Here is a 27448-nt window from a genome sequence, read left to right on the forward strand (position 1 = left end):
AAAATGAAAACAACTTTTCAGAGGCTTTACTACTGCTGCACAATGAGAATCTCCTAAACATTGCCCTTCAAAGCAAGATATTAGCTGGGAATGTTCAGGTGTACCGTTTAGAAGATGCGTCTCTCCCGATATAAAATACAAATACAAACTACTACGACACAGTGTAATTCTACTTCATTACTTCAGTTCACTGAACCCTGAGCACAGGCTACACTGCCTGCGGCTCTCCAGTAATCATTAAGGTATTAATGGTAATTAATCAACACTAATAGAAAGGTCAAAGCTTCATTCCAGTCCCTGGTGCACTGGTCATTTTTATCCCAGTGTAGGGAATGTAAAACAACAAGATTTTCCAGCTAAAATATCAGCTGGAAGAGACTGAATTGTTTAACTTAAAAAAAAAAATCTACTGTGCTTCTACTGACAGCTTTTGGAAAGAAGAGACGTTGTGGTTTTCACCAAAGCATCCAGTATTTGGTCTTAATATCCATTTTTGTCTTCTATGAATGCCTTCTCTTACAATAATGAGTGTTATTTCAAATATTATCATGATTACTCCAATCAGATGAGACCGTGAATCCTCAACAAAGGTTCGTCAGGATTTGTCCTCCTCTTTTGCAAATTACTGGCCAGCCTGCTGTCTTAAATTGAGAACAGAATACAAATGAAAGTAAATGATACATCTGTCCAGCCTGAAACTGGGACCAAAGTGAGTCTTTGGTTAAAACTGATGCAAGCAAGGTTTAGGCTTGAAAACAATGTGCATTTAAACACATTACAAGCAGCCTTTGTGAGCCTCCTGCATTAAACACCAGTAAAACACTCAATTTTCTTCAAATTACCGGAGGTAATTCAAAGTCAAGCAGCCCTGGAAGAGTCCTGCATTAACGCCTTTTAGAATGCAGCACACGCCAAAACCCATGCTGACTACAGACATTGTACGACTTCAAACTGAAGGTAGCTGTACAGCACGAAAGCAGACATTTGATATGAATTATTCACTCAGCTTGAATGTATTCAAAGGCAGTGCATCTGAGCCAAAAAGCGCCTTTACAGCGCATTTGGTCTGTGGCTGAATTGACTCCTCTCCCTTTTTTAGTATGCTTGTTTCGATTTTGACCCATAGTAACCCATCTTCCTGGCTAGGTAGTTTTAAAGGAGATCTATGCCAGAGCTGCAATAGCGTTTTGGACTAATATCAGATCAGGGTTAGGTTCCTCACTTCCACATAAAAGTTACAGCTGTTCAATAGTTAAAACTAACTGAGATTAAGTGCATGGTATTTTAAATTGTTCTGTAGTCACAGAATAGTCAGAAGCTATATTACCCTGCAACTCGCAACTGGCAGCCCACTGAAGCTCAGCAGGTGTGAGCCTGGCCAGTACTTGGATGGGAGACCTCCTGGGAAAGCTAAGGTTGCTGCTATCAATGGGACCAGTTGGTGGCACTCACCCTGCGGTCTGTGGTGGTCCTAATGCCCCCAATATATTTGTAAAACGAAGGCGCTGTCCTTTGGATGAGACGTAAAACAGAGGTCCTGACTCATGGTCAGTCAAAATCCCAGGATGTTTCTTAAAAAGAGTAGGGGTGTTACTCCGGCATCCTGGCCAAATTTCCCATTGGCCTTTACCAATCGTGGCCTCGTAATAAACCCCATCTCTGAACTGGCTTCATCACTCTGTTCTCCTCCCCACTGATATCTGGTGTGTGGTGAGAGTACTGGAGCACTATGGCTGGTGTCGCATCATATGGGTGGGGCTGCACATTGGTGGTGGTGGAGGGGAGTCCCCGTTACCTGTGAAGCGCTTTGAGTGGAGTATCCAGAAAAACGCTATAAGTGTAAGGAATTGTAAAACAAATCTCGCATTAAATGTTTGTTTGAGAGTTTGTGAATGAAAACTTGATCAGAAACATGCATAGACAGAAGTACTTGTTAAACTAAAATGTTAGAGCATTTTTGTGACCATTACACTAAAGCTTGTACAATACCAGCTCATAGATGAAGCAGCATTTACAGAGTAGGGGAAGGGGCTTTCTGATTATGGATTGAAGGAATAACGTTATTAAAATTAATATTTACACACAAGCAGAACATAGCAAAACGTGTTCATTGAGGAGGTGTGACCATATCTTAAAGTGGAATTAAGTAAGAAAACAATTTTTCTTTACAAAACAGAGTTCAAAATAAAACGAAACAGCAATAAAATCCCCTATAGTAGGGGTTAACATTTGTGTTCTAATTCACAGGCTCGTAACGATCCTGAAATTCAGATAGTGTGCGCTATCGAAGCTACCGGAATTCATTTCTATTTTGATGTATTCCAGAAATTGCTGGGAAGCTTTACTGAAGCACAGACATATTTTGCATGTAGGCGGTACAGCAGAAGTGTGCAGCAAAGGTATTGGAACTTAGCCTTGCAATTGTAGTTACAGGTTTGCTGCCTTTTTCATCCTAAGAACCAACAGAGTTTTTTTTTTTATAACAAAAGCCCTAAATGTTTTGCCGTTTTGCAACAAAAGCAATGTCCATTTTTTGATGGACAAGCCAACTCATATGAACCATGGAAAACAAAGTAACACTAAGCCAGGCATTGAAATAGGATCAAAACGGACAGTCCAAACAAGGAGGTTTGATTAAAAATCATTAAAAGAATTAACACAATACCATTTTTAATTAATCGCATACTATAGTTGTGATTAATTGACAACTCACAAAAACCAAAGAAATGCCGGTTGACAGACGTCTTTCTAACTTGTAATAGGTTTATGCCATGCTGAAAAGAAAAGAAAGAAAACAGAACCTTTCGACCGTGGAGCCTTCTTCGGGTGTGAGAAAGACAGAAAGCAAAGGTAATGTAGCGGGAGAACAAAGGCTGAGAGAGAGGTAGAGCGAGAGGTGGGAGCAGGGGACAGAAAAAGAGGCCAATCAGGAGGTGTGAAGTCAGGATAGGTGAAGAGAGGTGTGAAATGAAACCTACAATGAATAGAGAGAATTTAGAAGAAAAGTAGCCTGTCCTTAAGAGAAGGGGGAAGGTGTGATCCTAGCTGCAGGATAATTTTGGTTTCTGTAGTCTTTCTGATGTATGAGTTTTATAAAACCGTCTTTGAGAACACAGATGGAGAGATTAAATGGTAATGGCCGTCAGAGGTGAAATTAAAAACAATGGGCTTGGAGAGATCTTTAATGTCATGTCTTTATAACATGACATGCTTCACTACATCTGTGTCGCACCTGACATTTCATTAGTATAAAAGCTCCACAATGGGTATCACAGGGCATAACCAAAATTCAAATACAAATCACCACTGAAAAGCCAGCAAGAACAGCTGTAAGGCTTGCTATACGTCTTTAGGAAGACACAAATAGCCACAGCTTGTGAAATGGGCAGCAACAACCAAGAATCCAGAACCCACCCATGGCTCGTAGCTTCAGCCAGGTTAATCTGGAAAGGGCGAGCAGGGCAGAGTGTATTATTGCAAATGAAAGATTTACAGCACGCATATCAAGCAGTCAAAATTTAATAGAAATTGTGAATCTTTTTAAATGAAATTGCAAAAAAAATTGTGTCTGTCCTTGCAGATCTTACCAGTGAAACTAGGGAAAGAGAATATCTTTAACACTAATTGAATCAGATCATATTGAGTGGGCAATGGAATGGGTTCACTAGTGCAGCTGCACAGTGCCAGACTGGGAGGCAGCGATTTGGACAAGCCCTGCGATATCAAGACGAGCAGGTCAAACCTGGACACAGGTCGACTAAAACCTCTAATGCAATCTGCATAAAAACCCAAAAAAACATATGATCCAGAACTGCCGTAAAAAAGACAACTGAAGCCTTAACTGATTTAAGAAATTGCTTCATTGGTATATTTGCATTTTGTTCCTAGTCACAAGTCTGGGATTCCCCCCCCCCACTTACAACACACAAGGGTTAAAGCTCCAACATGTTTGAGAGCTGGGAACAAACAGTTCAAATTCATTTTTATTATTAAGTCCATGAAGGTCTGGTTGTGTGACTGAGGACTCAGCTGGAACACAAACCCACAGGTGTGTGGATCACCAGGACCAGGATTGAGAACCACTGTCTTAGAGTGAAGGTTTATGCATTTAATTTTCTTTAAAAAAAAAGATGCAAAAATCCCATTTCCTATACACTGCTTTATGACACAGCAATAGTAAAGTCTATTCTCGCGTATTCTGCTGCGGGTTGACGTCACGGCCAGGTCCCCATGTTTTACCTGAGGGGGCGCCGACCCAGGCCAGGCCCAGAACCCCGTCGTCGAAGTCTCTGTCGGTGAAGACGTACGCCAGGCAGTAATCGTCATGGTTCTGCTCCGAGTTCAGCTCCAGGAACTTCTCCACTCCGATGTTGGCAAAGCGGAAGGGGTTGGACTTGTCTCTCTCGGCTTCCGTGGTGTTGATCTGGAGACGCCAAGAAAAAGAAATCAAGCAAGCAAAGACAAATTAGAAAAAACAGAAATAAACTCCAGCCAAGCAGAGTCCAGTGAGTTGGAATCGCTCAGTCTTCCTATGGGCCTAAAGGATGTATCTAATAGCTTCATACCTGATTCATTGGAAGCTAGACAGCTTTCTGAGCAAAATCACCAGATAAGGACACAAGCAGCTGTGGAAGATTTTCATTGACCTCGACAGAATGCCAACTGGGCAGAGGAGTGCGGAAGATCCAAACACTTACTTTAATCCTTTTCACCATGAAGCTGATGTTCCGGATTCCTTGGAAGTCTGTGGTCTGGTAGATGGAGTCGATGGCTTTGACATGGCTGGAGATCTGGACGGAAATTAGAACAAACCAAAAAAAAAAATGCTTCTAAAGGACTTGTTTCATGCGGGAGCCTTTACAAATTTTCTTCCTAGAGAATCTAGGCAATGCTAGGGTAAACTGTGTTTCTGATGCTATGCAAGCATTAAAACATAGTAAACAGAGCTACACTCAGAAAGTACATAAACTACTCACAAAGTCTGCAAAACACACTGATCACAGCTTTTTATCCAAAACGGATCTCACTACATTTCAGCAGCCAACGGCAACATTTCTGCAAGATTGCGAGTAACAGTAACAGCAAGGATTCACGGTGCTGGGTGTACCACATTGCACCATCTCTAGCAAACCATTTGCTGCAACAGTTTTTTCTTTAAGTAACCAAAACCTACATTTTTTTTTTTAGCAAACTGCTTCTTCATGAGGTGTCAGTTCCAACAAATGAAGACACGATTCCTCAAGGCAAACAAATGACTAAGAGGTAAAAAAAAAATCTAAAAATAAACCTGAAACGATTTTACAGAAGAGGCCTAAAATGACGCATTAGCATATTTATTTTTTTAAAGGGGACTCGACTATGTTTTAAAGAGGTAAAGAAACGGAAGACTAGAGTGACAAATTCTTTAGTACTTTTGCTCTTAATTGTCATTCTGTGTTGTTGGCACCTCTTTTATCTATACTGGTGAAAACATATACAGCACTTCTGGAATTTATAGTTTAACATATTTAGACATATTTGACCTTCACCTAGTCCTCAACATGTCACACAAATATACTGAATACTGGCCGATTTTAAAAAATTATGACAAGCTAGAATTTTTGTGTGTTGTCAAATGAGGTTAGCTCTATAAACTATTAAGGTTTGGTGAGGACTAGGTGAAGGTCAGATACAGTAGGTTAAACCACAAAATCCTAAGGTGGTGTATTTACGGTTTAATAGGCATTATGGTAAAAAAACAGTAGTGGTAAGACATCTCCAGATGCTTGTTGCATATCAATTTTAATTTAAATGATGTTTAAAATATTGAAAAAATACTTGCCGTTACAAATTAAAAAAAAGTTGCTGTACAATATTTTAGCAATAATGAAAGTTGTTTTTTTACTCTCAAACCAATATCCCTGGTGTGTCAGTTTCCTATAAACACTCATAAATCATCTGGAAAATGTTACAAATAATCTGGCAGACAGCCTGTGTTCTGAAGAGTCAAACAAAGGTTTGAATTCTATGAGCTTCTTTCCACTTTGTTATAAATAGAACTCTGTTAACGGCTCTAATGATCCTCCACTCCACTCCCTAACACACACACAATTAACAGGACTGCCAGCGTGATGCAGGTGCAGAAATTATCAAAATTATCTGGCAAGCCCACTTACTGTAGTTTTTCTCCTCCCTGTTTCAACACTGAAGCACCACAATCCTGGAGTAAGAATTTCCATGGTTTCAAAACTCTAGTTAATCCCTTTTTCATAAATCCAGCTGACGTCTTCTCAGCTGTTTCACAAACCCTCCTTTGCCCGTCATCTTCAAGTTTTTAAACTAGTCGGAGCAATCCTGAACTATCGCATTAGTATACTGAAAAATATTTTCCTTGTTGTGAGATTCCCAGTTTGTGAAACACAGAGTCTACCTATGAGTCAAGCGTGTGACTGAACCAGACACATGAGCTATTACAGATGATTGCAGGTATGCCCTTACTTGTGCGATCACAGCTTCTGAAACAGAAATCTGAGCTATTACAGGTATGCCCTTACCTGTGCGATCACAGCTTCGCGGGTGCCGTAGTACTTGTAAAAGAGGTGGTCAGTCTGGATGAACAGCTGGCAGGTGTTCTTGTCTGCCCCGGCAGCTCTGCGTGACCTCAGGAGGACAGGTCCACTGGATTGCCCCTCCTCCTCCTCAATGTGGTCATCCTACAAGGGCATGCCAGGGAACATGGACAAGTCCGTGAGTTCACAGACAAAATGACTTGTTTTAAAAGTCATAATAAGCCTCGTTATGAAATGCGCCTCCTTTGCTTTGCTCAGTCAGGCTGTTACTCCTGTAGTACAGTGCATAGAAGCCCACAACCCTTGCTGGCCTGAATTTTTGTTTTGCATATTGTAGGCCACTTATTCACATTTGACCCTTCTTCTGGCATAAATTCAAACACTATCGGACCATAAAGAGTTCTAAAATCAACACAACGCCTACCTCTCACCAGCTCCTTTAGCAGACGCAAAATGAACGATGTATTTTGATTTTTCTTTCCCCCAGTAGGCTATCTAAACCGCTTGATGAAAGTGGATATTGAAGGGGACAGTGATACAGCTGTTGTGAGTGGAGACAGAGTGCTCCTTCCCCCTCTAAACACAGGTGCAAAAATCAGCAGATCAAATCGCATATTTAAATTGAAAACTCAATTCAGAAAAACATTTGCATTTCAGGAAAAAGACTACAGGAGAAACTACTACAGTACGTGCAGTGCAGTCTAACCACAATCTGCTATTGTTTTTTTTTTTGGTTTTTATCAAAGATAAAAGTCATTTTATTGTCTTATACAGAACAGTAAATCATTTGCAACATCTGGTTGTTGTGTGTGCACTTAAGTGTTTGCCTTGATTACCTAATGATGACTGAAATGATAGTTTCATCACTACTTTTGTGCCTGAAATCCCAGGATGAACACAGAAAAGTGAAAAAGTTTCTGGTTTTCTGACATATCATCTTCCCATTGTTTATGGTTCACTTCAGCATCCGGCCTATTTCTGCTTAGAGCTGAGGCCATCTGTCAAACTGCTGCAATGGTAATGGACACCCTCAAAAAACCCAGAGGGGATCATCTGCTCTTGCTCTATACAATTAAATCACTGTGGCAGCAGTATTGACCAACACCACAACAAAGACCAGGAGAATTTGCGCACACAATACACACCTTAAAACAGGTTTAGCCTGGGGCACTCTAGTGTATTCTATTGATAGTTTAACAACGAGGTAAGCAAAAACAATAAAAAGATGTTTTAATATAACTCAAACCTGGATGTAATGCTGTGTGCAAGAGCAGATGTGTGATGAGTTCATGAAGCTCACCTGCACAAATTTGTGCTCCTTGATTTTTTTTTTAATAAATCAGCCCCTTGAAGATCTGGTTTAAGAACTGCTTTTTTGTAATCTCTTGTGAATAGTGTTACTGCAGGAGACCTATTTCTGTGAGAAAGTGGTTTCAGTCCAGGCGCATATGAGGAAGAAATTCTGCCACTCGGAGGTTGGAGTACATAGCACACAACCTGTATGAAGCAAGTCTTGCAAGAAGCATTCTGTCCCAGGATCTGATTTAAAAAAAAAATCTGGAAGTATTTTTAGCTAAAATATTTTTCCTCTTGAGTCACAAACATATCTAAAAGCGCAGTTTCACAGTGCATTCCGATAATCTCAATGAGAGTATATTCAACTCCAAGAATGTAGTAAAGTACTGCCCCTCCCTCTCTTTGATATAAACCTACTTGTACTACAAGTGCAAAGAATGTTTTTATTTAAAAAAAAAATTTCCTACAGATTAGGCAAATTATTTTTGGATCTCCAAACCTATCCTGACATTTCCTGTTGCCACATTATATTTATTATTTAAAAAGGTTTCTGCACTACAGGACCCAGAAATGCACTGGAGAGAATGCGCAAAGTACTGTAACTCTCAGATCACAGATGTGAGCCAATGTCTGGGGTTAAAGAGGGATTTCTTTTAAGAGTGATGCATCTTAAAACCGTCCGTTGCTTACAGACATTTTCTGCTCATACCAGATTGCAGAACCAACAGGGCTAAGGGGAAAGGGCACATATTGTCCATACTGACCGCTTTGCTGCTTTATAATAACCAACGAGCTTTGAAACCCTGCCAGAACGAGCCACGAGTGCTGTATTTGGGTTTTAAGAACTTGTCTTTGGATAATACTTGAGGTGGTTTTTATAATAGCAAAGATGGAGTATACATGCAGTAGAACAGCACTGCATAATATAATGATGAAATGCTCTCACTAGTACAAGGAGGAGAACTGTTCCTGCAGTCCCCACCACGGTGGTCTGTGTGGAAAGAGCAGTGCTGCTGACCGCGAGTCGGACCCTACAGGTTCAGCAGAGGGGATTTTGTAACGGTCAGCTGGGTATGTGTGGCCACTTGAACCCTGAGGGGCAGTGCTCACCTTAGGGGTCTTCTCCACTGCGGACGCCTGGTACTTCTTCATCCTCTCGAAGACCGTGTGGTCGGCGCAGCCCCCCTCGGCGCCGTACTTGTGCGGGTAGTCTAGGAGAGAGGGAGGACAGAGCCTGTTCAAGTGAGGGAAAGCACCACTTTGAAACAGGAGTGAGAGGAGCCCATCTCTTGTCCTGCCAGAGCCGCAGTGTCGCATCCCTCTGATGAGGCCAGATCTCCCCCTAGTCGAGTCGGCTCACGCCGCTCTTTCACGCCCTGTGGCTCAGAATCGTCTCCTGAGCCTCACGCAAACGCTTCAAATACAAGACATATTAAACTGGTTAATTCACAGTGTATTTTTTAGAAGACGGTGGGAGGCTCTGCAAACACTATAGAAGCTACAAAGGTAATTTCAGAAGAATTTAGACAAAATTCAAGAGTGGACAAATACCTGGCAAGTGACATGTAATGCAGACAAGAGCAGAGACACACAATGAATGGCAACGCAATGGGAAACCTTGAACACGCTTTCAAATAATAAAAAAAGAATTTACACAGGGTAAACTGGGTGGTATTTGTACACATTTTCACCTTCTACACAATATGAGGAAGCAAAAAAAAATTGATGAGTATATATAGTTAGCAGTATAGTACAGTATGTTAATGTAAATCAGGCAAAGATCAATTAAAAATGATAAAATGCACTAGTCTATACATGAAGTACTATAAATTGTATACTATTTTGGTCACCATGTCATAGAACAATGCTTCCTCTGTAAAATCATGGAATCACTCCAGAGAAGATACATTCACAGGCTCAATGTCCTGCACTGATGGGCTGAGGGAGCTGAATCCTGTTCTTGCACAGAGAAGACTATGCATTGATTTGAGTGCTCAAGACCTTAAAAGGCACTGACAGCTTTAACGCAGGGGTCTCCAGAACCAATAGTCAAATAGAAACCTGAGGTCAAATCAGAAACTACGAGGATTTTAAAGTACATCTGAAATTGAGAAAAACGAGCAGTTTCTTTTTTTACAGAAAGGACTGTGGGAGTCTAGAACAGGCTGCCCAGCCATGCTGCTGAAACTAACAACCGGGCTGAAATGGCTGGATGACATTCTTGGATCAATTAGCTACTAGCAACTAAACAAGCTAGATGAGCCGAATGACCCCCCCTTGGGTGTAACCTTTTTATGTTCCTACAAGCTGATTTAGCAGCGGGCCTGCTGTGATAACCCACTGCTAAGCAGATTCACATGAGGCTCACTGCTCACTTTGGACAGTTTCCTTGTAGAAGAAATACTGATGGTCTACACAGCATAAGTGAGACGGTTCACCTGCATTTTAATCATTAATAATTGCTTACACTTATATAGCGCTTTTCTGGACACTCCACTCAAAGTGCTTTACAGGTAATGGGGACTCCCCTCCTCCACCACCAATGTGCAGGCCCACCTAGTACATTAGTACTAGACAGAGTACATAGTGCTCCAGTACGCTCACCACACACCAGCTGTCAGTGGGGAGGAGAACAGAGTGATGAAGCAACTTCAGAGATGGGGATTATTGGAAAAGGCCAATAGGAATTTTGGCCAGATGGCCAGGGTAACACCCGTACTCTTTTCAAGAATCCCTCGGGATTTTTAATGACTACAGTATAGTGTTCCCATCACTATACTGGGGCATTAGGGAACCACACAGATTGCTGGGTGAGCGCCCCCTACTGGTCACACACATGGTCTCTTATCCAGGTACTGACCAGGCTCACACCTGCTTAGCTTAAGTGGGCTGCCAGTAGTGAGTTGTAGGGTGATATGGCTGCTGGCCAGCTTTAATAAAAGAAGGCAGTCAAACCCATGCCACGATAAACTCAAAACAGTGTTCCTATGAAGCACAGCACAATCACATTTGCTAGAGACATTTCTAAAATGCTCAACACAAGAAAAAATTATCAGTTCTTTTCAATTAACCTATAGACCATCCTCAATAAAGACAGACTAAGCAGGATAGTGAAGCTAAATTACTGGACAACAGCTACAGCTCTCAGAAATCCAAGTCAAACAAGCAGTGCGAAACGCCGATGACCACCCCATTTCACGGTGAATTTGAGCTCCTTCCATCTATGTGTTGATTTAAAGCGCCTAGATTCAAATACAATAAAATTGAGTTTAATCTGGACAAGCGACTATATATTTTACTTCATACATTTATTTTTTTTCTCGTCATTCATATATGTTCCTTATTTGTTAAGGGGATCACGTCGTGTCAAACCCATTGTGTATTGTGTTGCGTCTATTACCTGCCTGCAAAGGAACCCCCCCCATCTTGGGCAATAAAAGGAAGTATTATCATCATGATACTCTGTATCAGAAAGGCAAAACAATTTCCACCAGGTTAGACAACTAGACAACACATTCATTCACATGTTCAGTCAACTGGAGTAGCAGACTTTCCACCTGATGTGGCTGAGATTTAAGGTTATACTCCCAGCTTGCTTCCACAGAACTTCTTAAATGATGCCAAGTTCAATAGCAACAGTTCAGCCGTCTCAAATGCCTGCAAGAGGCCACGTCTCGGAGCTTGAGAATCTAGACTCACTATATGAAATAAATACTTGCCATGTTTCTTTAAAGTGCGGTAGCCAGGCTAGGCTGGAGAAGAATGAAAATCTAGTACAAGGAGGGACACAGCCAGGCAGCTCTCGTCACGGTAGAGAGCTCAGACTGAGAAAACAGCTGCGCATCTTTCAGCGATTTAAATGCAGATGTGTGAAGATGGGTGCTTGGGTGGATCTGTGCGTTGATGGGTCTTGTATGTAAAACGCACCCCTCAAGTACATGACAGTGACATGCAGCATATAAGATCTTCAAGGGCCCTGTGGCCTCTTAGGAGATCCAGATAAAAACATAATGCTTCTACACATACCATATCACCTGGGTCGAACCATCTAGTTTGTGGGCGATGGGGTGCCTATTAGAGGAACGCCAGGACAGAGTCTGAAGTTCTGCATGTGTACCGCAGTAAGCACGCAACTGAAGAGAGCTGGGGTTCATCCTTCTACTCAACTTTTGCAAAAATTATTAATGGACAGTGTTATACAGATGATACTATGTGTGGCAATTTGCTGAGATTCCATGAGTTTTCATCAGTTTGCATGATTAAATGTGTGGCTCCATATTTTAACTTTTTCTCACCTTCTCTTTGCTTTTCGTTTCTTTAAAGAAAATTCTCTATACCCAAAAACTAATATGTGCCTTTACCAAGAAGCAAGATGGCTTCAACAAAATCTTATTAACTTCTAAAGCCCGCACCTGAAATTGATTCTTTACCTTCTCATGTAATGGCTTTTAAAGCAAGATGTGATGATTTTTTATCCTCTTTAACCTGGCAGAACAAAAAGGCAGCTGCTTATAGCCGCGCTCAGCTGACAGTGCTAATTTCTCTAATCCACACCGACCTGCGAGGAAACTGTAACTCAGATTTCTTTCTGTTTCTGTGTGAACATGCACAACAATAAAACAGGTTAACTGAACGATAATATCCCCATACTAGATCTTCATGTGTCCCTACAGACTTAGCTACCCAGACAATGAAAAACTGCTGTGGTACCTACTGTAAGTCGCAGAGAATTAAAAATAGGATAAAAGGGGGTAAATTAACTACCTAGCATTATCAAGTCCTTCACAGTATACTTACGAGTTTTCCACAATGCTTTCAGTTCAGCATATGTAGGCTTAAAAAAGCAAAGCATCGAGATTTGTTAAAGAAATATCAAAGATATGCCGTCTTTTTTGACACTATGTCTAATAACACCAGATCTTTCCCTCTTTAGGCAGAAGCACCTTGGTTTGAATTAAACATCGCACCAAGAGCGTGCGGACAAAGTCAACCCACTGCTTCAATACCAACACAACTGCAGGAATGATGAAAGCAGCAAGGGGCCAATCCCAGGAACTCATATTTTCCAGTTTATCCGAATTTCTCCCAGTAAACAGTAGTCCTACTATTGTCTAACAGGAGGAAAGTTTCTGTGCTTCTCTGCAGTTACAACATGTGGGGACTGAGCCAAGGACACTGAGCGCCTCACTCCAGTGGGGTGAGGCCAGCCGGGATGAAATGACAAAACCTGAAGCTGATCCCCACATGCCTTCCACAATCTCCCCTCCGGCACGGATTTCAGCTTCCCTGGTGAGAAGACCAGGGCTCTGATCCTCACCAGGTGAGATAGGCCGAAAAACTAGTTTATCTAGGACATGCTCATTTAAATATCTTTATGGCAGCACTTCCCTTACAAAACACTTGCCCTACAAAAACAAGAAGATGAACCAGGATTCTGCTTAAAATGAACCGTAAAATGATTCTGCTTTCAGAGCTGTGTGGTTATGCTTAAAACTTTCCATTCCGCAGACTTCATGGTTCCAAAATGGTAAAAAAAAAAAGCGGCTTAATGTCTCAGCACAAGCTGAACATGGCTCTGGAAATTTAAAAACGCAGGCATTTCCAAGCATGTGATGACATCGATATTTTACCTTAACAGCAGGCACAGATGTTCCAATTATTTAAACGTAATTAGCAAATGAGCTGCCGAGCATTTGGGTAAATCTCACAGCTTTTTCATCTCCCCTCTCAGTCTCAAACAACAAAAGAATTAAGGGTGAGCCTGCTATGAGTAAGGTGATCAGACAGATACAGTATCATAAGAACGGATGGGGACTCTCTGCTGAATACCAGCAGTAGATCAAGTTTTCAAAATCTGTACATGCTTATTCTCAATTTACAATCATCTATCAATTTTCTAACTGTTTGGATAACTGATTAATCCAATACAGGCTCACAGGGGGTGCCAGAGGCTAAGCAACAGGCACAAGGCAGGATACCCTCTGGATGAGACACCAATCCAGGCCAATTTTTACTGAAGACAATTAACCTACCAACGTGTCCTTGGACTGCGGGAACAGACTAGAGCACCCTAAGGAAACCCACTAGAACACAGGGAGAACATACAAACTCCACACTGATAGCACCCTAGGAATTCAACCCAGGGCCCAAGCGCTGGGAATCTGCAATGCTAACCACTGTGCCACAGTGCCACCCTCCCATTTACATATTAAAGATTGAAAATCCGTGAATCTCGACTCCTACTCACTTTGTTTGCTTCCATTAGGGTGTAATTGAGCTGCATCTCGTAATGAGACTCGGTAAGGCCACAGCTAATGAGAACCCTGAGACAGTCAACATTATTCTTGCTCCCAGAGGAGGGGAGAATGGTATTTTTCTCAGGATCCTGTTTGATGAATCCAAAAAGTTAAAAGCACACAAACACAGCTCAGTTCAATGCAAATAGAAAGCTTGTCCGGCTGTTTGAAGGCACAGGGAAAACAAAAACAATCCACTGAGCGTGTAACTTTCCTTCGCTGGCAGCACCTCCTGTCCGCTTTGAAAGCGGAGATCCTGAGACCTGGTGCTGTGGCATGCAATCACACCTGCACACCAGAAACCGGGATTTCAGTTAGAAGAAAACTCTGAAGGTAAACACTTTCATGGCAACAGTCCTATCTTTCCTGCACTAGTTTAGAGCTATATCTGCCCCCAGTATCCCAGGACTGTATGTCCTAATCTCGTCGGCTTGCAAGTGTTCCCGTCTTTCAGAATTAACCTTGTCCACCACTGGTTCTGCTTGGTGCGGTGGCTTTGTGGCTAAGGACCTGCACCTGGAAGGTTGCTGGTTCGTATCCCGCAGCCGGCAGAAGAATCCTACTCCGTAGGGGCCCTGAGCAACTTAAAGAAAAGCCCTTAACCCTAATTGCTCCAGGGTCGCCGTATAAATAGCTGACCCTGCGCTCTGACCCCAAGCTTCTCTTCCTGTCTGTGTGTCTCATGGACAGCAAGTTGGGGTAACCCATGAACTTAAAACTGACTCGAGCTGCTTACCGAAGGTATTGCCATCCTTCCAACTGAGGGTTGGTGTAGAGACAGAGCCTATCCCAGGTGTGATACACTTTGGATGGGACGCCAGTCCATCACAGGGCACACACAGACACAGATGCACGCTCACACCAGGACCCATTTTCCTAAAATCTACCAGTACATCTATGAACTGGCTGGAGGAAACTGGAAAGCCCAGCGAAAACCCACACTAACGTGGGGAGAACGTACAAACTCCACACAGATAGCACCCCAAGTCCAGAATTGAACCCAGGGCCCCAGCAGTGCGAGGCAGCCATGCTAGCCACTGTGCTACTATGCTGCTTTCCAAAGATATCATGAAACAGATTTCCTTTTTATCAAGAAATTCAACAAGATGCAGTTATGTGCACCACCTTCACAAGTTTAACACATAAAAAGACATATACAGTGAAAAGTGTAGGTAATTGGTCAATGAAGTGAGATTTGCCATTTTTTTACAATAAGTATAATTGACATTTTCAGGAAAAAAGGCAAAAGTACAGAATGTAAAGTCTTATTCATGGGTGCTACTTTGCATACATGTTTAGCCAACCATAATAATTAGTTGCATCTATTAAATTCCTGTGCAAAATTATAATACAAGCCAGCACTTTTATTGTCACAGGCAGCTTTGACTAAAGCTGAGGCTGAACAGCTTGCTAACATAGAGCAATCCTTAATCAATTACTGTAGCTAATTTACATTAACTGCTTGAGCTGATGAGTCATCACATAACTTCTCGCTCGTCAGAAAAGAGGGGGGCGTTTGTGAAACAGCTGTTGTCTCTTTTATTTTTCACTTGTTTGAAAGTCACTAATGGGAGACTGCCCAGTGCTGGTCACCACATTGATTGGATACGGAGCGCGATGGCATTTTACTAATCGCTGACAATATATTCTCCATTTCAACAAAAAAGCCCCTTTGTCCCCACACTGAATGCCATCTCATTGAGATGCAAATCGTAGCCTGTTGCAAATGAAAAGTTTAAAAAGTGTGGGGGCCTGTTCAAAACCTCAGTGCCTTTTACTTTCAGTCATTTTGCCTTCCAATTCAATAGACTTGTGCTTCAGTAAACACAGTGGCATTCCAAAATTAAAATCTCGTGTAAATTGCATTCTGAAACGGTAATTTTGATACACACAGCTATATGTAGCTAAGATTACTTCAAAGACTAAACACATCTGTTTGTCTGGAGTTGGTCCTGAAAAAAAGATCTTTAAAACATTGACTGTTGTGTCAGACAAATCTCGTTGAGAGTAAAAAAGCTTGCCTATAATTCAGTGAAACCTAGCAGACTCCAAGGGATGTTACAGTGAGCACTGGGGGCGATTTAGATATATAGATCCTATATAGCTAATTATGAAGAACTATTAAAGCATGAAGCAAAGATATTTAACGTTGTGCAATGGTGAACTATTGTTTAAATTATTTCTGATTTCTATTATTTTGCTCTTAACTGGTACACTATTGTTTGTTTTTTATTTCTATTGAGTGTTTTTTGTAGTTTTGTAGGGTGATGATAAAGAAACATCCACCTTTTTGGATGGACACTGAAGTCATATCTCAAGATGTAAAGCGCAGTATTTCACTTTTATGCCACAAGGGGGGGCTACGGAGCGATTGTCACTGATCATCTGTGGTCATATTATGCCAGAGTGAAGTCTCCTCTGAGGCACAGGGCCCGCTGGCTTCCCAGCACTCCTCTGTGCTGTGCCTGTGTTGTACAGTGTTATTTGCTTCATACTAAGAAGCCAATAATTACATCTCACTCTCTTTATCATGCTGAAAAATGAAAATCCGGAATCAACCTAGCCAACTGGAAGGGTAAGCAAATAACTTCAACATCTGAATAAGGCTGGTTTGTTTTCCATTTGCTAGTGCACACTGAGCTCCCCACTGCCACTACAGCGTCTCTTCCTGTCTGGAATGTGACCGAGATAGCTAGACTCCATAACCCCAGGGATTCACGTGGAGATCCGGTCCTGTCCCCAGGCTCATCCACCGACAGGAGGCGCCGCTCCAGCAAAGACTCCTCCCCACAGCTCTGGGGAAAGCGGGTGTTTTGGGGGTCGTAGACCCCTTCCCACCCCTATTTACCAGACATCAGACAGAAGCCCCTCAGTATTTGTGCCAGTGAACGTGCCGGATGCCCATGAGTGTCAGGAGCTCGTCACAGACGAAAGGCAGTAGGCTTGGCCTCTAGGGCCACACACAGTGCCTAGGGCCTACGAAGGAGGGAAACACGAGTTACTAACGAAAAACGAGCTGAAACAACACGCTTGCGATTGACTCTAGGTGCTCCAAGTCAATAATCACGCGCTCTTAAGCAGCTGTTCTAGAAACCAGAAGTATCGAAGTGATGGTCGCTCGTCTCGCTCCATCCATCACGTGGTTTAGCATCAGAATAGTTGAAAGTGCATCATGTCAGTCGATGCAGTTCAACTGGCAATCACCCCTCCTTTTTGCACATTTCGGAGTGAAAGTGTCTAGGGCCTACGAACACCAAGAGCTGGTCCTGGCCATGCAAGCTAACAAATCTGCCAGTAGGGAACACCTATTAGCTCAGGGAACCCTTATTCATCCCCGCCATGCTCAGACACCTGCTGTCCCCAGGCTCGCCCGTGGGCAGAGCCTTGCGGGACGCGGAGGTTTTTTTTTTCCCCCACGCGTGAGAATGCGATCGCCATTCCCGCTTTTGCGAAAGACTCCGTGTGCCAGGCCGCCGCCACCACGCAGGGCCGGACTGGAAGCGTGGCGCGTCCATGAAGCCTCCCCCGGCACAGGGCAGAGCCAGCACGTGCCACCGTAAGCGCGGGTCCGAATGCCAAGACGACCCAAGGGAGACTCGCCTTCACATCTGCCAGAAGAGCAGCTTAATGAGAGCTATTATAACTAGAGACTGTCAGACTTATTAGAAAGGAATTAGTTCAGAAATTTTTCATTACATTTTTTTAAATAATGATCTTAGGCCAAATATCTCTTTACATACTGCTTTACCCACTTCAGACTAAAATAACACAGACTGTGCTGACAAAGAGCAACACGTTTGGACGAGACATTAAAGATGGGCTTTCATTGTTGTTCTACCACCAATGCAACAGCATGACAGGCCCGAAGCAAGATTCTGCTCCCTGCTGGCGTCGACTGGAGACTATTTTGAGCTGGTTTTCTGCACGCATTGCATTTATTTGCTTGTTGGAAACACGAACGTTCTTCACTCTTGTACAACGAAGTATCTCCTGTTCCCTAGAGCTGTGGTTCTCAAACTGTGGTATGCAGCGCGCCCCCAGGTGGTATGCCAGATGACCCTGGAAATTTGTTGTGTGCACTGAAAAATTGGTAACTAAAAACTGAATAATTAAAAATTATGTAATTTTTTAATCTGTAATTTACTTAAATCGGTTTCAGAAAGCTTGAGACAGGTTTTCATATTTTCTATTTGAATAAAATTAGTTTGTGTGTCAAATATGCAGCCTACGTACTTGGCTACGTTTATACAGCGCGCGCTAATACTTACGTGGACACAAGGGCTCCTATTAGCGGTCTGCTACCCGACCCGAGCCTGACGGGGCGCGACAAAGTATCGGGTTTCAGGCCGGGTTTAGTTCGGTTTTTTACAGACAACTTCGGGCTCAGGCCGGGTTTGGGTTTGGGTTTGCTTTCTAATAAGTGAAAATGAATTATCGTTTTCAATTTTCATAATGAGAAATTCGTAACTCATTTTGCGCGCTCGCTCGTTCTGTCTCTCTCGTATGAGTGTAACAGAGCCTATCTAGCTAACGGTTATCAGCTGTTCCTCACTTTGAAAAATATTACAGATTTATAAAATACCAGTTTTTCTCAGCGCACGGCATTTTCTATCAACTCAAGCACACAGCAGCAGAGCAAAGCACTGCAAAACCACGTCTGTGAGAATCCGTCTCTCAGTGCACGTGTGTCTACTCGCTCTGAGAGGAAAAGAGACCGATTTCGGGTTCGGTTTTCAAATTTGTCAGTACCATTGGGACTTGGTCAGGTCGGGTCTCAGGTACGGGCCGCAACAAAATGGATGCTGAGCCAGATCTGCATTTGAAGCTTACTACCCTTGTCCCCGACATTGCAAGACTTGCTCGACTAACCAGGCTCACCCCTCTCACTGAAATGTTAAGTGCTCAGTGCTATTTATTAAATGTGTGTGTGAGTGTTTGCGCATGCAGGACCATGTTGGTCATTGAGATTTTCTGGGGTTCCTAGGAGATGATGACTTGTAGGTGGTACCTGGGATGCAATGGTTTGATCAGGGGTGGTACTTGGTCCAAAAAGTTTGAGAACCACTGAGCTCAACTGAAAGCTTGAATGTAAACTAAGCGAGTTGGCACACTTTTTTTTGTTTATAGATTGTAAGTCTTTCTTTAACTGCTACTGCACCAACTCAAGTGCTTATATTCGGTGATTCAGACAAACCACATCTTTTGGTGGTAGGAAGGGGCGTGGGGCAAATGAAATAACGTGTTTGATTAACGTAATGCTGTTTAAATCACTAACGGAATTTGTCAATTGTAGTCCAAGACACAAACAGGATCAAACTTCCGTTTTTTTCCCCCCAGAGAGAACAGCATGATGAACCACTGTGAAACTGACACGGCAAGTGGGTTCCTTTGTCATGTTTGGAGTCACCTACTGCAGATCTATAATGTATACCCCTGCTACTTAAACGTGGTACTTCTGGAACATTTAAATCCTTGAACATTTTGGTATGTTACTCACTTTGTATTTCATCTGCTACTGCTTCACTGTGAGCCGAATAGTACTGCAGGAATGTTTCATTTCCTGGGAACAAGCTGATGCTCACTATTAGACCTTAGTTTGAAAAACAAATTCCTGTCTGGTGCACTAGTCCATTTTCCTGGCCTTTCCTTTTACAGCTTGTCCGTAATTGGCAGTTATACATCTGAGATAATCTTTCAGCTGCTTTACTTTATAAAGATTGTTCAGACAAAATGTGCCAAATGTACCATTTGAATATGTATATGGCACCAGAAAAATAAACACTTTCACACTTCAGGTCTATGCTGAAAATAGTGTCAAACCAGTGTCACTGAGGCAATGATCAATATTGTCATGTCGTCAATGAATAGCATAGCAATGAATCTCCCGAGAGCCTCGACCAGTAAAGGGGTTCCACCCAGTGCAGACTAACCTCTGTGATCCTGGGTTCGGACCTGAGTCAAGCGCTAACGGGGACTGTAGGCGTGTGGTGCTGTCAGTGATTGATGCACCTATCCTCCCATTGGTGCTGAACCACTGTCATAGGGCTCGACATCCAGTTATGTGCTAAAAGACAATTGGCTCAAAGGTGGGCGGGGCAAAGGTGTCTGTCTGCTCTTCCTTGTTCCCCAGCTGTGCATGGTCACGGAGTTTGATTTCATCAGATGGGCGGTGTGGTGACTCTGTGGCTAAGGATCTGCGCCTGTCGCTGGAAGGTTGCAGGTTCGTATCCCGCAGCCGGCAGAGGAATCCTAATCCTAATGCTCCAGGGGCGCCGTATAAATGGCTGACCCTGCGCTCTGACCCCAAGCTTCTCTCCCTGTGTGTCTCATGGAGGGGTATGCGAAAAGACAAAATTCCTAATACAAGAAATTGTATATGGCCAATAAAGTGATCTTATCTTAAACGTAATGGGAGATTTTTGCATTTTAAAAAAGAGATGCCGTTACACCAATCACTGCTCACAGTAATTTAAAATTCAGATTAACTTTCTAATGATTCTAGCTGAGTGTATCAGTTTGGTACTTCTACTGCGCTAATTTAAACATTAGTGGAATAATAATGAAAAACGTGATGACTGCAGCTGAACTAATCCATTCAAGCCGGAATAAAACTCCAGAGGCTCCTTGAAGACCGCCTAATGGACGTTAAGTGTTAGTTCAGGTTGGGGAATGAGTTATCTGTCACACTACTCTACATCTGTCCTGACAGCAGAACAAGTTAACACCATACATCTTGAGATTGCTACAGAAAACCTTAGGTGTTCCTTTAAAGTGTGCACGCAAAGGCTACTTAAAATCAAAACAGATCATGGCAACTTACAGGAGAGACTAGGCCGTTCAAGGTCATCGTGCTCTCCCGTTGACAAAACAAGGGCTCGGCGCTAGGCGTGTTGTTCCCCTCCCAGAGGGGAAACAGCAATTTAGGGATTTAATCTCCCTTCCCGGCTCCTCCTGTGTGAATTCTCGCCACGTCTTCCGAGTCCCAGCACATCAACATGGAGAAGCCAAGTGTGCCAACCCCCATCATTGCAACCCGTGTCGGAGCAGATAACGACCGCACTTAAACTAAAAAACCCTAATTCTGCTGGAATAAAAAAAAAGAGACATGAAAACTGCTTAAACAACTGGCATTGTGCTGTAGAGGTGGCGAACAGAAGATGACAAGATGACTCATCCCTCTGCTAGCTGATGACAGCTGCAATTAAACCGATAGCATTTCCATCAAGGTTTATATTTAGGAGCAGTGTCTGGTATCTTAATTTCATGCTGCTGGCTAATCAAACTTTAAACAATTCAATTCTGCTGCACTTTCCTAAAAAGCAGCTTTTAAGGGGGGGGAAGGAGAACAACTGAGGTGGTCCTGCGACATGTGAAAGAGAGGTGGACATCTGCATCACGTCCGGCTCTCCCTGCCCCGCCTCGCCCTCACAGGCTGAATCGCCTGCCCAGCACCAGCCTGCTTTGCCAGCCAATGACCGAGACCCCCGTACCGTCGCCCACCTGTCGGAAGGGATCCAGAAAGTACGCAGTCCAACTGGCACCAAAACATTTGCTCCACGTCTAAGCACAAAAATCAGCCCCGCAGTCCTGTCCGTGTTTTTTTATGGACTGCGGCAGCCCCTTGGCAAGAAAAGCTTTTGAGTTGTAGAGAGAGAAACCCTTCTCCCTGGTCCATCCCAGTTGCTACAGAGCACTAAGGTGGGGGGGGGGGGGAGATTACGGTGCATTTTTTTTAAAACACACTGCGAGAAGTCTAAAATCCGTGATGTCTCAGGAAGAGGAAGAGCGAAGCAAAACTGAAACACAGGCCTGCTTGGCTCTGGGAAAGATAAGGAATTAGGTGGAGAGGCTCACCGATATCATCTTCGTGGTAGATGACGGAGTGAAAAGGCACTGCATTGTCCTTAATGTATCTCTCAGAGGGCTCAACGTAGAAAGTGCCTTGATGAGTCTGGATGAAGCCCTCGAACTTCCCGTCCACTATCGAGCCATGACTCATAGTTCCCTTCTCACCTGCAAGAGAGGAATTCAGGATTCATCAGAATACCGGCTTGATCCTGGCTCAACATCATTGTTAAAGGTGTTCCAACAGCTCCTGGAAAAAGGGTACAAGTATAAACCTTAAACCACTGCACACAAACAATCACACAAGCCTTTACACAGGCAATAGGAATAGGCAGTCTCCTTTCAGAGACTGGATGTGTCTAATTCTTTCCTAAAAGCCTTACAGAAAATGGGAGTGTTATTCTACTTGATTTACTTCAAATCTGTAAAAGATCTGGTTGATTTATATCAAAGTTAGGCAAAGACAAAGCAAACCAAAGCACTGCATGATTCTGAATACAAAAATATATTGCATGCATGTACAGTATAAACAGCAGCCTCCACCAGCATGGTGGCCATTACACAAAACAAGTCTTCTCATGTCGAGAGGAGAAAAGAGAAAGGTTTTCAAACCTTGAGATTCTTGAACTCCAAATGTGCACCACGCCCTCAGTCTGAAAAATGAGCTTGTGCACACCAACCCACCCAGAACAGGGAACGACCAAGACAGAGGGAGAGGGAGAGAGATGGCAGGGCAGTACAGCACCTCCGTGACACACAGCTCTACAACACCTCCCTCAGCAAAAACAAAAGCTGTCCATTTAGGTCATTTAGGTCTTGACTGTTAAAGGCCCACTTTAAAATATCAGAATCAAGGAAAAAAGAAAAACAAAATATCCTACGACGTCACGGACAGAACACCCGAACACATTAAAAAAAGAAAATATAGAGAAATCGTCCAGTGCCTTATCTAACAATTGTTACCATCCTTTTTTACCATCCTTTTTTCCCCCTCAGCATTTGGTGGTATAGAAATACGCGTATAAAAAAACTCTTCTGCACAAGGGAAGGTTTTTTTTTCCCCGCAGAGGAAGCAAAACAGAAAATATGTAGGAACAATGATTCATTTGAGGTTGTGTTGCTTGAGAAGCATTTTAACACACTCCGTCTTTGTAAAGTGTAGGGAAGATGCACCTCCACACCAAATGGTAGCGGACAATACTAAATGGAGGTAATTTAAGATCCTCTCTCAGATTTATGCATTTTAATTTTCCAGTGGCCTCTATGGTTGGCAAGACAATCATTAATACTGCAGACACTTTGGAAAGGTGGGAGAGGCAGAAATGTGATAAACCTCAGGAAGTTTTTCAAAACCTTGAGTAGCTCTTACTCCTCTTTGATCTCAAGTAAACAAATTCATGGGCAGGACTTTTCAAAAAAGGGATGGAATTCTGATTTTCAGGAATCATTCCATGTGAAATGTTGTCCCTCTGGAATGTCACACACGCTATACACAAGGCAAGAGTGAACCCATACTCGGTTTGCTTTTATTCTAGGCCACAGAGCTTATTTTAAAGCCTTCTCCTTTGGAAATGCACTGCACCAACTTCCTATAGTCCACAAGATTTCTGTAGTCTGGTCAATCTTTAAAAGAATGTCTGTGATCAAAACAGGACCAATTACTATACCAGCAGCCCCTCTACATTTCCCTCTGCAATTATTTTTTCCTTTAACGAAGTGTGCCATTCAAATTTCGGCAGTTTTGTTGTGGCAGAGGCCAGAGCACAAATCATTTGGAACAAGAACCCCACCAATTCCTCAGCACAATTTCTAGTTGACAATTTATTGCCAGTAACCATTAAGTGAAGAAATATATGTAAAATCTTCCCTTATGAAAAACAGCTTGAAAACAATCCAAACCGCAGCTGAGCAGTTTTCCAGTCGTATTATGAAGTGCAGAACCTCCAGCACAGAAATAAGTCATCAATGCCCCAAGATACACATAACGTCCAAAAACCGATTCCAAAAGCAACCCCAGTATGTTACTGTAGGCTACGCAAGACACTCCATGTAGGAAGGTCTGAAACAACAGCACCACACCCAAAAATTGTATCCCCTCAGTCCATAAAGAGAAATGCTTTTCTCCAGAAAAACACACCATCTTGTAGCCAAGCAAACTCCGAATTTTATCACCAGAGCTAAAAAAAAATTCTGAAGTGAATTGCAAAGATTTTCCCTGACCAAGCAAGGTCTGTCCACTTCTCTGGAAGGCACAGAAATTCCAGTGTGGGGCTGGAATAGGACACCCATATGACGCATTGTCAACAGGGATGATTTTTTTTTATTTGTTTCAAACGACTACCGTTAGCCAGTCCCGAGCTCCAGGCTGGCTGCAGAAGACGACACGGAAGCGTTCCCTCTGTTAGAGCAGGTTAGTGTGCACTTGGCTCCTGCCGGGCACTCAGACTGGGGCCCTCTGCCACACGAGGACAAGTTCTACACCAGCAGAAACAAAACAACAATCCTGTACACAGCCACCAGACTGCGTTCATCCTGCACGTGAAGACAGACCTCCACAGAGGAGCAAGCAGATAGCAGGCCTGATTCACCTGCTAGGGAGGCAGGAGAAAGCGATTGGTGAACGGCTCAGCTGGGGTCACTGAGGTCACTCCCACTGGCAAGGCCGTTTCTCCCGGAAAGCGGAGCAGGCTTCCCTCCTGAGGAAGGGCCGTATTTATGTCCACATCCAGATGCCTCCTTGGACAGCTCCCCAGAACAAAGCAGGAACCGGCAGCAATGAGAACTCAAGGTGTAAGTGAGAAAGAACATGACTACCTTACCTTTAAGAGCTGGGCACCTTAGAAAAAAGACAAAAACGTGGGGAAAACAAGATGGATTCACCAATAGCTAATACGCTCAGGCTAATGGTCTATTAATGACTAACGGGCATCTGAGACTAAGAGAAACGAACTTACTGAAGAGCATGACCGTGTCTGCGTCAAACAGGTCTCAGTTTTGTTCACTATTAAACATGACCTGTTCTAAAACTTTCCAAAAAATGGTACAATCCCCAGTAGCAAATCAGGACTTGACCATACATAATGTGACACCTGCCTTTAAGAAATTATTTAATACAAAACATGTTCCATTCCTAGGAAAACAAAAAGTCCTCCCTCATTTATTTACCAGTAAGGGGGGCATAACTGGCTCAGCAAGGGAAGGCCAAACAGGGACACCCGCAAGACAAACCACAGAGCGGTTATCGAGAACTGGCATGGAGCAGCCTTCCCGCAAGTGAGTCAAAACGGCGCTTGCCTCGATGCAGAAACCAGAAGACAACATTTTGGTACAGATTTCAACAGCTGTTCAGAGACCAGTCCCAAAAGCAATTGCTGATAAGGCTGATTTTCAAAACAAACGGAATACTTGCTACTGGGAAACAGAGGGAGTGTGATGGTGTGTCTGGAGAAAATACAGAAGACATAATGGAGACGGCATGAATTTTGACAACATCTCAAGGAAAAATGTCTTGCAGTTCACGATCCAGCCAACAGACTGCTCTTGCACCACTTGTGTGTAAGGAATTGTAATTATAAAGAAAACATTTCCACCGTTCTTCATTCTTCTTTTTACAAAAGTGCACACCAGCCAATCTGACATATTTAAAAGCGTAAAGAAAAGTTTATGCATATTTAAAAGGCGGTTGTCAGGCTGGCTCTAATTCCTTCAAGGGATGGGGGGGGGGGGACAGCACTACCAGAAATGGACTGCCTCTCGTGTTCATCTTCCTATGTCCCTCCGCAAGCAGTGCAACAGGGATGACAAAGTATGGCTGCACTCCGTGCTGAGAGCTGGTTGGGGAGCGATGCCATGCAGTCTCCACTCTGCGAGCCCAACAGCAACAGCCACGCATGCAAACTGAACGGGTGGGCCAATCTCCAGAGCACAATGCACAGTGCTGGCTTCTCTTATTTGGGTCGAATCAAACTGCATCGGTGGTCCTTTCACATCCCCGACACATTCCAGTCGTGTTCGAGTGTCACACGCGCATGTCACAACGCGCACTGTTGAACACAAGCGATAGTGCTTCCAGGAAGGAAGGGCGGCGCCTAGACGTAAGAGAGCCGTCCTTGCGCAGCGCGTGTTGGGCTTTTAGATACTTGTGGCGTGTACAGTCACAACGCACCGTGCTCTTGTCAGACAACTACACCCCACTCTTGGCATTTCAACCTTGTGAGCTGTGAGCCGCTGTGGCTTCCCCCTCTGTCAGCACAACATCCTCCTCGATGGGCTTTGTGCGACGGGGAAAAGGAAACCAACACATTTCCCCAAAACAAAACTTCAGACTAAGGTGCCCTCTGCCCCGCAGCCCTTTAATAAGCTGGAACACAAGCGAAATTCTTCTGTAAAGAGGTGAGTTATAAAGAAAAACCTGGCTTCCAATAAATTATTGAAGTTCCATCAAAACTATTATATTTTAAGACAATATGCTAAAATCTGTACAAACTCTGGAGGCTTTGTACAAGTCCAGAAGAAAATTGCTCTCTTGCAAGAGAAGCAGAAAACCAATTAAAGCAAGGAAATCTTTTTCTTCTTCTTTTAAAAGCTAGAAGTCAATCTGTTAGTCATCACAGACGGCAAGTCATTAACATCTTTTTATGCCGATTCTGATTATTACTTAAGTCACTCAAAGTACCTTCAAGCAATTAAATTTATCAGCACAACCCAAGCAGCTGAGGACATGATATGACTGTAATAGGTTCCTGCAGAAGAAAAATGAAAGGCATGCTTCTTCGGGGACCTGCTGTATAGGGCAGAATCATGAAGTTAACGGTACAAGCAGACTGCACATAAATCAGCTGTGTTATCTGCAGATCCGCTACTGTTACAGCGTGCTCAGAGTCCTGAGGAATAAACAACGCTGATTACATTTACAGATTTGCCAGCATGCAACCTGCAAAACTCCACACATGTGTCCAGGCAACGTGTTTAAAGCTGAAGAAATTTTAAACCTATAGAAACAGGCATCTGAACTCCACACATCATACAGGTAGTGGACAAAAAGTGAGAATTTCAGATGGTGGTAGACTCTATGCCACTGCACATTCAAACCATAACGACAGCATGTGGAGGCCCAACACCTGATGGGGTTTCCTTTTTCTTTGGTCCAGGAAACGAGCAAACTATTCAGGGTTGCTTGGTTGCACTATTATTGCTGAGACTTGAGAGTTGCATTCCTGTCTTTCTTTCCAATTATGTCTAGTGTTCAAGAAGTTTATTTATGATCCTTCCAGGATAAATGAGAAGTATTTATCTGAATCTCTCTCCGATACTCTTTCACTGTGCTACAATATTCTTCCAGGTGTGACGGGAGGAGAACATCTGTACCTCGAGCTCAAAGCTGTCTCACACACAGAGCTCACTGAACGTCAAGATGACGAATGCTGATGTTCAAGAAAAGGAGTGACCATTGCACTTCGTCAC

At 43.1% G+C, this 27448-nt stretch overlaps 1 protein-coding gene across 2 annotated transcripts in view; it reads right to left on the minus strand.

Moving 5' to 3' along the window:
* adam10a (ADAM metallopeptidase domain 10a) overlaps positions 1-27448 on the minus strand; it is a 95319-nt gene that overhangs the window by 10676 nt on the left and 57195 nt on the right. For both annotated transcript variants that reach the window (XM_006628724.3, XM_069190531.1), the window contains exons 4-8: positions 21995-22153; positions 8955-9055; positions 6534-6692; positions 4698-4790; positions 4240-4423 (exon numbers count right to left, since the gene is read on the minus strand). In XM_006628724.3, coding sequence (XP_006628787.3) covers positions 4240-4423; positions 4698-4790; positions 6534-6692; positions 8955-9055; positions 21995-22153 — 696 coding nt within the window. The remainder of the gene's footprint in view (positions 1-4239; positions 4424-4697; positions 4791-6533; positions 6693-8954; positions 9056-21994; positions 22154-27448) is intronic.

The sequence above is a fragment of the Lepisosteus oculatus genome, chromosome 5 (genome assembly GCF_040954835.1).
Source record: "Lepisosteus oculatus isolate fLepOcu1 chromosome 5, fLepOcu1.hap2, whole genome shotgun sequence".
In the NCBI taxonomy this organism is placed as follows: domain Eukaryota; kingdom Metazoa; phylum Chordata; class Actinopteri; order Semionotiformes; family Lepisosteidae; genus Lepisosteus; species Lepisosteus oculatus.